The 9,447-nt window shown below is 46.7% G+C and overlaps 1 protein-coding gene across 1 annotated transcript; it reads right to left on the bottom strand.

Moving 5' to 3' along the window:
- Positions 1 to 209: 209 nt before the first annotated feature.
- Positions 210 to 8,968, bottom strand: LOC102251098 (calcitonin gene-related peptide 2). The gene is made up of 5 exons (XM_014530882.1): positions 8,876 to 8,968; positions 7,736 to 7,830; positions 7,330 to 7,482; positions 1,276 to 1,460; positions 210 to 667 (listed from the first exon to the last, which is right to left on the bottom strand). Exons 2-4 carry the CDS (start codon positions 7,819 to 7,821, stop codon positions 1,301 to 1,303), a joined length of 399 nt encoding a protein of 132 aa, XP_014386368.1. The 5' UTR covers positions 7,822 to 7,830; positions 8,876 to 8,968; the 3' UTR covers positions 210 to 667; positions 1,276 to 1,300.
- Between the last annotated feature and the right edge of the window lie 479 nt (positions 8,969 to 9,447).

Here is a 9,447-nt window from a genome sequence, read left to right as displayed (position 1 = left end):
TTACTATGGTTGCAAATATCAAAAAATTTCTATATGTGACAAGGCACCAGAGTTAAGTTAGGGTTTTTCAAATAATGACATGCCGAGCTCAAAAGGTTCGCCATCACTGGTCTAGAGTAAGATCTCAAAAAATGTCAACTATTATTATTGTTACATTGAAAAACAAGTTGAAATAAACCACCAGGGTTTTGAAACACATGTATCCAAAATATGTTTTTAATCTTGATAAAGTTCACAAATGGCACAATATTGACATTTCCTTAAATAAATTATATAATCAGGCTCTTAGACAATAAGGCATAGCATCACCATTAAAACAAAGCATAGCATCACCCCAGAGACCACAAGAGGCAGTGATTTCACGTCCCCCTATGGTTTGGCAAAGCTGCATGAACAACAGGATAGCTCTCAAAGAACCAGTTTGCTACCAGATAAGCTGATGAGAGATGTAATCATGTTTATTGCACGTAGAATCAAATATAAAAAGGATGCACAACAAATATGGAATTTGTTTATTTTGCATTTAATTTCATTCCTTTTGAGTGAAAAAGGGGCTTTTTTTTTTAAATCTATTTGGATGCAAACATGTATATCTTCCCTGGGGTCTTCTCACCAAGTTGTTGTCAACAGAAATTAATAGAAGTGGTGAGTTCAGCTTCATTGTAACCTGAGATAAAAAAAAAAAAAAGTTAAAAGAAAAGGAAAAAGGAGGAGAAAGAGGAGAAGAATGAGAACCAGAAGAATAAGAAGAATAAGAAGAACAAGAAGGGAATAAACACAATTATTACTGAAAAGAACATTAATTTATAGAAGTGCTTCTTTAACTAAACAGCATTTATAAATTATGGATATGAGATATAAACAGGCTTTTAAAGCAAATGATAGTAAAAAGCAATTCAACCATCACTATGAACATTAGCAGTAGTGTTATGATTATAGCCCTCTGGACTAAACCTGTGAACACTGAAGGGTTGAAGGCTTTCGGAACCTAGGTTCATTAATGAGGAGTGGCCTGGCTAAGGTTTGCTGAATTCAGCAAGCATTTTTTTTTTATTCATTTCTCTTCTCAGAAAGACAAAATTGCACCTCTGCAGCCTGCCCTAGTGCTCTGACTTCAAGCTGAGTTGTAGAAGGAACCCACTACCTCAGGAGGAAGAATGCAATTGGAGAGAAGGATCTGAGGAACCTACCAGGTCCAGTGGGTTTCAAAATGTGGATGTTAAAAACTCCAAATACCTTCCCCTCCCATCCAACAGAACAAAGGCAGTCAGTCACCTTCTTGCTGGAGTCCTCTAGCAGCTCAGGCATGAAGTTCCCTACGGCGACGGCCATAGGACTTGGGGCCCACATTAGTGGGCACAAAGCCTTCCTTTAGTATTCCCATATGTTTGTAAAGATAGTCTTCCAGCCGATGGATGACACAGGTGGGAAGATTGCAGGATCTCTTCTGGTGAGTGACACTGATTTGCAGGATGGAGAAAGAAGAGAAAGCCTGCTAGTGAGAGTCTGGAGTCTGGAGCCTACCCCATGGGACCTTTTCAAAGAGAATTGTAGCTCTTCAACATAACACTTAAGAATAAGTGTTTCTGGCCCTAGCTGGTTTGGCACAGTGAATAGAGCATTGGCCTACATACTGAAGGGGCCCAGGTTTGATTCACCTCAAGGGCACATGCCCGGGTTGCAGCTCAATCCCCAGTAGGGGGCATGCAGGAGGCATCTCTCTCATCATTGATGTTTGTATCTCTCCCTCTCCCTTCCTCTCTGCAATCAGTAAAATATATGTTAAAAAAAAAAAAAAAAGAATAAGTGTTTCTGGAAGAACCAAGATGGCAGCATAGGTAAACTCTGGCACTTGCCACCTCCCACAACCACATCAAAATTACAACTAAAATAAAGAAAAACCATCATTCAGAACTGGCTGAACGGAAGTCCTACAACAAGAGAAGTAAAGAATAAAGTCAGCCGTGGGCAAACTACGGCCCGCGGGCCGGATCCGGCCCGTTTGAAATGAATAAAACTAAAAAAAAAAAAAGAACCCTTTTTTTTAATGATGTTTACTTTGAATTTATATTAGTTCACACAAACACTCCATCCATGCTTTTGTTCCGGCCCTCCGGTCCAGTTTAAGAACCCATTGTGGCCCTCGAGTCAAAAAGTTTGCCCACCCCTGATAAAGTACATCAAGACTGATAGGAGAGGCAGAGGCACGGAACGAATTGGCCCAACACCCACATGTGGTGGGTTTTGTTTTTTTTAATCAGGAGGGATATCTTCACTGTGGAGGCCTCCCATGAAAAGCAAGGAGTTCCAGTCCAACACCAGAACCCCAACCAAGGTTTCCAGAGGTAAGAAGAGAAGTCCCCATAATCTGGGGCTGTAAAAACCAGTGGGGATTGTAGCTAGTGACACCGAGGCTGCTAGAGACTCAGGCAGTACCTCTTAAAGGTCTGGCACATGAATTTACTTGTCCACACTCCCTCTGGGCTCCAATATGGGGTGGCAGCTTTGGGGGATCCAGGAACATACAGGAAGGAATTTGATTGTCTGGCATTGGAGCAAGAACTCAGGGGCGGTTTCCTCCCAGAAGGGGTGCTTTCAGGGATCATTGTTCCTATGCTGAGACCTCCCATGTTGCAGGGCTGACTGGCAGCCATAACTTAATTTCTATGACCATAGCTCACACTGTTCACTCTGCCCTGGTGATTCCCTGAGACTCTGCCCCATCCAATTTGCAGCCCCACACAAGCTTTTGCACCTATTTTTCCATACAAATGGCCTGTTTTGGCTCAGGCTTCAGACTTTCCTAAAATCTCTCAAACTAGCCTCAGCTGCCATCAGCATGCCCCAAACCTATCAATAAAAGGCCTAAGACCCAGCACTAGCACCAGCCTGCCTTGCTTTACAGCTGGGCCTTGCCTAGGCAGTTCCAAGCCCAATACAAATAGCAGCCACCTGCAGATTTCTCTGTAGTTCCTGCCAGTGGCCCCAGGCAGTAGCTGACTTTGCACCTCCCTGGAGGCCCCAGAGCCATGCACCCAGTGGACAACTTCAGCCATACCAGATTACAACTCTACATATCCATAGGGGACACACTCAAGGGGCAGACTCAGTGAGCACCAAAGCCCCACTGAAGCAAGTCCTACTCCATAGGGGTGTCTCCTGCACAGCATCTCTTCCCCTGTAGTTGCAGCTGGTCCTCACAGCCAATTGGCCTGAAGGCCAACTCCTCCCAGTAATCTAACAGCAATCAAGGCTCAACTCAACAAGACTGTGCACGCAGCCCACACAGAGGTGTATCTAGACCAATGATGGCGAACCTATGACACGCGTGTTAGAGGTGACACGCGAACTCATTTTTTTGGTTGACTTTACTTTGTTAAATGGCATTTAAATATATAAAATAAATATCAAAAATATAAGTCTTTGTTTTACTATGGTTGCAAATATCAAAAAATTTCTATATGTGACAAGGCACCAGAGTTAAGTTAGGGTTTTTCAAAATGCTGACACGCCAAGCTCAAAAGGTTCGCCATCACTGATCTAGACAGTGGTTCTCAACCTTCTGGCCCTTTAAATACAGTTCCTCATGTTGTGACCCAACCATAAAATTATTTTCATTGCTACTTCATAACTGTAATGTTGCTACTGTTATGAATCGTAATGTAAATATCTGATATGCAGGATGGTCTTAGGCGACCCCTGTGAAAGGGTAGTTTGACCACCAGAGGAGCCGCGACCTACAGGTTGAGAACCACTGATCTAGAAGGTCCAGCTCAGGTGTCTGGGGAGTCTGAGCCACTGGGCCCTACAGGACACCTACTACACAAGGCAACTCTACCAATCCCAGGAGACATAGCAGCTCTACCTTACACATAGAAGCAAACACAGAGAAGGAGCCAAAATTTGGACACAAAGAAACATGTCACAAATGAAAGAAATGGAAGCAAGCAAACTACTGGATACAGAGTTCGAAACAATGGTTATAAGGTTACTCAAAGATCTTGAAGAGAGCTTCAAGGGACTTAATGAGACTTTCAAGGATCTTAGTAATAATTTCAAAGACAGGAAAAAGGATCAGTCAAAAATTAAGTATACACTGACTGAAATAAAGAAGAATATATAGGGATTCAACAGTAAATTAGAGGATCCCAAGAATCAAATCAATGATTTGAGATATGAGGAAGCAAAAAACACCCAATCAGAAAAGAAAAAACAATCCAAAAATATGAAGATAGCGTAAGGAGCCTCTGGGACAACTTCAAGCATACTAACATTTGCATTATGGCAGTGCCAGAAGGAGAAGGGAGAGAGCAAGTTATTGAAAACCTATTTGAAGAAATATGACAGAAAACTTCCCCTTTAACCAGGAAGCATAGAGAGCCCCAAACAAGAGGAACCCAAAGATGCCACACCAAGACACATCATAATTAAAATACCAAAGATTAAAGACAAAGAGAGAATCTTAAAATCAGCAAGAGAAAAGCAGTTAGTTGCCTACAAGGGAACACCCATATAACTGTCAGCTGATTTCTCAACAGAAACTTTGTAAGCCAGAAGGGAGTGGCAAAAACTATTCAAAGTGATGAGTAGCAAGGGCCTACAACCAAGATTACTCTACCCAGCGAAGCTATCATTTAGAATCGAAGGTCAGATAAAGAGCTTCACAGACAAGAAAAAGCTAAAGGAGCGTACCAAACCAATATTACATAAAACGTTGAAGGGTATTCTTTCAGAAGAGAAATAAGAATAAGAATGAGAATGAAAATGAAAAGAAGAAGGAGAAGGAAGGAAAGGAGGAGGAGGAGGAGGAGAAATAAAAATATGAACAATAAAATGTCAATAAATACATATCTATCAACAATTGAATCTAAAAAACCAAAGTAAATGAACAAGAAATCTAATGAACAAAATACACTGATAAATAAAATAGAACCAGAAGCACAGAAACATGACAAATATCATAGGGAAGGGGGAGAGGGGCCAGGAAGAGATTAACCAAAGATCTCATATGCATATATGCAGTAACTATGGATGCAGACAATAGGGTGGTGAAGGCTTGGGTCGGGACAGGAACCTCATGGAGGAGGACATCTGTAATACTCTCAATAATAAAGATTTTTTTAAAAGACAACAACAACAAAAAAACTAAAATGGCAAATTTTTTATGTATATCTTACAAAAATAAAAAAAAGGGGGGGGGGGCAGAGAATAATGGTTTCTTCTATATGCAAATACTAAAGTTGTTAGAGGAAATGGCCTGGCAGCCTTTGCTAGGAGCCCCTCAGGATAAAACCCAGTTCCTAACCATGGGACACACGCTGAAACCCTGCACTTGGTATTGTCCCTTACATATAATCTCTTTGGGACCGGGAAGAAGTTTTCAGCAAAGGCCTAGTCCACCTCAGGACATACAAGAAGCATACAGAAGCCATACCCCAGACATGAGCACCAATGAAACCACTTTCCATGGGAAAATAAAAATTCCCTGAAGTTTTACCTGGAAGAGGCTCAGAGAATAGGGCTTACAAGAAGTGCTTACCTGCTTCAGCACACCCATTCTTTTTTTTCTTTTTTTTTTAGATTCCACATTGCAACTAAGATTTTTGTTGTTGTTGTTTTGTTAATCCTCACCCAAGGATATTTTTCCCATTGATTTTTTTTTTTTTTTTTGAGAGAGAGAGAGGAAGGGAGGGGGAGAGAAAGAGAGAAACATCGATGTGAGAGAGACACATCAATTGGTTGCCTCCAACACGAGCCCCGACCGGGGTCTAGGATCAAGCCTGCAACCGAGGTACATGCCCTTGGCTGGAATCGAACCCAGGACCCTTTAGTCTGCAGGCAGACGTTCTAACCACTGAGCCAAATCAGCTAGGGCAGCACACCTTTTCTTGAAGCTCGAGCTGGTTCCCAGGGGCCACTCACCAAGCCCTGCATCCAGCTGTCCTCAGGCTAAAGTTACTTTTAACCATAGGCCCTGGGCACCTTCAAGTCTTGAACATGGACTAGAGTAATGACCATCACAGTGTACATCCTTTTAGAAAATGGGTTTATTCATCAAAATTGATGCTGAGGGATAAAGCAGAAACCAGAGGACTCTGCTGTGATATCCTCTAGGATCTCAAGAAGCTTCCCTTACTCTCTCTTATCTCTCACCTGGTCTATGAGTCCCACTCTCTTTCATTCCATCCTGAGGTCTCCAACATTTTCTGTCATGAGCAAAGCTACCAATACCAGCTTGAGAAGCAATCAGAGTGAAATCTGCATGCACTAAGTTCATCAATGAGAGCAAGAAAGGAAATCAGAAGGGATTTCACTTGGAATCCTTGGGCACCCCAAAACTGGGGTAGCGGTCTTTCTCCAAACCACTGGCTATATCCCTTTTCTTGCCAAGTGTTTCAGCCCCAAAGCCAATGCCAGAGAACATATGAAAGTTCTTCAGATACTTCAAGTATGCGCCCAGCACACAAATACTCAGATTACTGCATGGCTTAGTGATGGAGCTGTCCAGGCTGCAAGGAAGACAAGCCAGACAATACCATGCACCAGGTTGGCCCCCAGTGAGGGGCAGCCATGCAGGGAGGGGGTACTTTGAGCAGGAGCAGGAGGGGCAGGCAGGAGGACAGCTCACACATCTTCCATTAAGGGAAGTCAGACATTTGCTGAGTCAGCGCAGTGTGGGGAAGGGCTGCAGTGGGGAAGGGGTCATCTTTCCTGCTCAGGCCTTCATGCTCTGCAGAGCATTTCTCAGAGCAAGTGCAAGTGCAACTCATACCTCTGCCCAGGCAGTGCTCCAAGCTCAGGGTGCAACAGGGAGGTGGGGCTGGGGAAGGGTGCTCTCCCCAGCCTCATGACAAACATACACATCTTCACAGATCCTACACATGTAAAGGCCCCAGACCTAACTCAGGCACTGCTCTATGTGACCCCACCCTCTGCAAGGCTTTTGGCTTCACCTTGCAAATGTGCAATGAAGGCTCCTTGCAGGTGTGAGATAACAACAAACCGGTTACATTTCTAAAACATCCTGAGATTTGCTGGCTTCAAACTGACCAGTCTTAATTCATCCAATGCTGAGAAGTCTCCTCAGTAGAGCAAGACCAATTCCCAGAGAAAGTGATTCCACACCACCTCATTTCCTTTCCTAACAGCTTTCAGGAATGGATCTTTTCAATGTGTCTAACCACAATCCCTCCAGCTGCCCAGAACCTTGGTCTTCTGTGGAGCATGAGAATGGCCGGGCTCCAGAGCCGGATGAACAAAGACAGCCTACTGGACTTCTGGCCAGATGTTTTTCCTCCTGGATATGCCAAGGTGAGTGGGGAGCCTTACCTAGAGTCCTCTGCCTCCGTCTCCTGCTCCTCAGGCTGGTCCAGCTCGTTAGTGTTCCTCTGTGCATAGGCCTTCACCAGTGAAGCCAGGAGGTGCCCTTCCTTCTCATTGAGTGCAGCAAGGTCAGAGTCTGGGAGGCTCTCCAAGGCCCACCTGGGGAAGGGAAGCAAACCCAATACAGGCTCTGAGTCCCTGTCTGGCCTCTCTCCAGGATAAGCAGCCAGGCTTCCTGCTCACTGTGGCATGCCCTGAAAACGTGTCCTTCTCTCCCCACTCCTAGCCCACGGGGCTTGAGGCCAGTGTCCACCTAAGGGTGTTGATTCACTGGGAGCCTCACTGTTGTGACTTCAGAGACACGGAATTGCCTGATCCAGGGGCAGAGGCTAGTAGCTTCAGGCCCTCTCACCTGAGCGGTGTTGCCTGGAGGCCGCCTGCCTGGCACAGGACCAAGATGCTGAGAGCCAAGAAGGGAGAGGACTTCCCGAAGCCCATGATGCCTTTCTGTAAAAGGAGAAGAACATTACGGCTGCACCAAGACCAAGCCTGGCCTAGAGCCTGCAGACCTAGGTCCCAGTCCTGCCTCTGCCACAACTGCCTTGTGTCCTCATGTTCTGTTCGTTTGCCAGACAGGCTGCTGTGAATCTGCTTGCTTCTATTCATTTGTTAGATGGACTGCTGTGAATATGCTTGGTAGAGCAGAAACAAGTGTCCTGGGAGAGGACTGGGAGAATTCTGGCTCTGTTCTGTGGGAAGCCAGAGAGAAGCCACAAAGGTGGCCATGCACACAAACCCACACCTTCTGCCCTTGGCAGAAACCAGGTGCGGACCCACCCTGCTGTAGACTGCATCTTCTGTCTTCTCAGAGCTGAGAAATCTAGGAGCTCCCTTCCCCTTCGCTGAACTTGCCGCTAACTGGGGGAGAGGAAAATGGGAAGGGTAAATTGGAAGAGAGCGCTGAGGCTTTGGGTTTGGGTTTGGGGGGATATTTCTAACGTGCCAGTTACTGGTGTCTCAGGCTGTGCTGGAGGGCAGTTTGGCAGCAAATCCTGGGTGCCAGCACCCCGAGTTGAGCACACTGTCTGGTTCACCAATTGCACTGCCTCAGGTCCCCACCAAAGCCCCAGGAACACTGGCAGGCTGCAGGCGCCTCAGAGGAAGGCTCAGGGCCCCCAGTCCCGGGAACCAAATGTGGTCCCTGAGGACACAGATCCCGAAGGGCACGCCCAGACCAAACTCCTGCAGGATCCTGCATGCAGGACCGGCAGCAATGCAGGGCCCGCAGACTCACCCTTCTGGGCTGGTGGAGCTTCCAGCGCCCAGGGAAGCCCTGGGGGTGCTGGGGATTCCACTGGTGGTTATTGAGGATAATGCACTGCCCATCCCAACCACCGGCCCTCCCTCTAGGGGGACAGGAAGCTAGGAGCACCTGGCTGTAGATGGGAAGAGATAGTCCTGAGAGGCAAAGGAAAGGCAGGCAGGCAGTTCTAGCAAACTGGATGAACTAATTCAGAAGCAGGGTATTAGGGTGGAGTGGGAAGTTCCTCACCTGGCGACTGGAGTTGCAGGAGAGAATGCCAGCAGCGGGTCCCCCTGGATGGATACAACGCCTGCTGTGGGTGTCTTCCCAGCGGAGCTCTTGGCTCTTATTCCAGTGATAGTGGGAGGGGTTCCCCACGAGCCTGCGCGGCCAATCCAAAGTGGCCAGGACCGACCCAGCTCCGATTGCGTCATTGCTCCCGCTCCCCGCACCGGTCCACTAGGGAGAGGAGCCACCCGCTCAGACTGTCTTTTGCAATGAGGTCATTGCTTGGAGAGCTTGAGGGCTGGGAGAGGTTGGAGAGCCTTCGACGTCCCGAAAGTGGGGACAAATGGGGGGGGTTGGCGTCACCAAAAGGAAGAAGCCAGAGCTTTTCTCACTCTCCCGATGCCTGAACTCTAGCCTTGCACCTGCCTCCTGCCGCTCCAGTCCCACCAGCCCGCCACCTGAGCCCCCAGGGGGCTGAGCAGTATCCCGGGTTCTAACTGGTGCTCAGCTGGAACAGCCCTAGGCGCAGGAGGGAGGGGATCCTGGGGGAGAGGGACCTTGAGAGAGTGATCTCTTTGGACCACCTGGAGTGC

This window comes from Myotis brandtii, unplaced genomic scaffold, assembly GCF_000412655.1.
Source record: "Myotis brandtii unplaced genomic scaffold, ASM41265v1 scaffold782, whole genome shotgun sequence".
NCBI lineage: Eukaryota > Metazoa > Chordata > Mammalia > Chiroptera > Vespertilionidae > Myotis > Myotis brandtii.
This window is presented reverse-complemented; position numbering and strand designations above follow the sequence as displayed.

Bases quoted from the DNA above. Each gene is read 5' to 3' on its own strand.
- LOC102251098 (XM_014530882.1), bottom strand. From the start codon at position 7,821: ATGGGCTTCGGGAAGTCCTCTCCCTTCTTGGCTCTCAGCATCTTGGTC. The intron at 7,483-7,735 runs GTGAGAGGGCCT...TCCCTTCCCCAG, and splicing joins CTCCAGGCAACACCGCTCAG to GTGGGCCTTGGAGAGCCTCC. The intron at 1,461-7,329 runs GTAAGGCTCCCC...CCTGCAAATCAG, and splicing joins ACGGAGGCAGAGGACTCTAG to TGTCACTCACCAGAAGAGAT.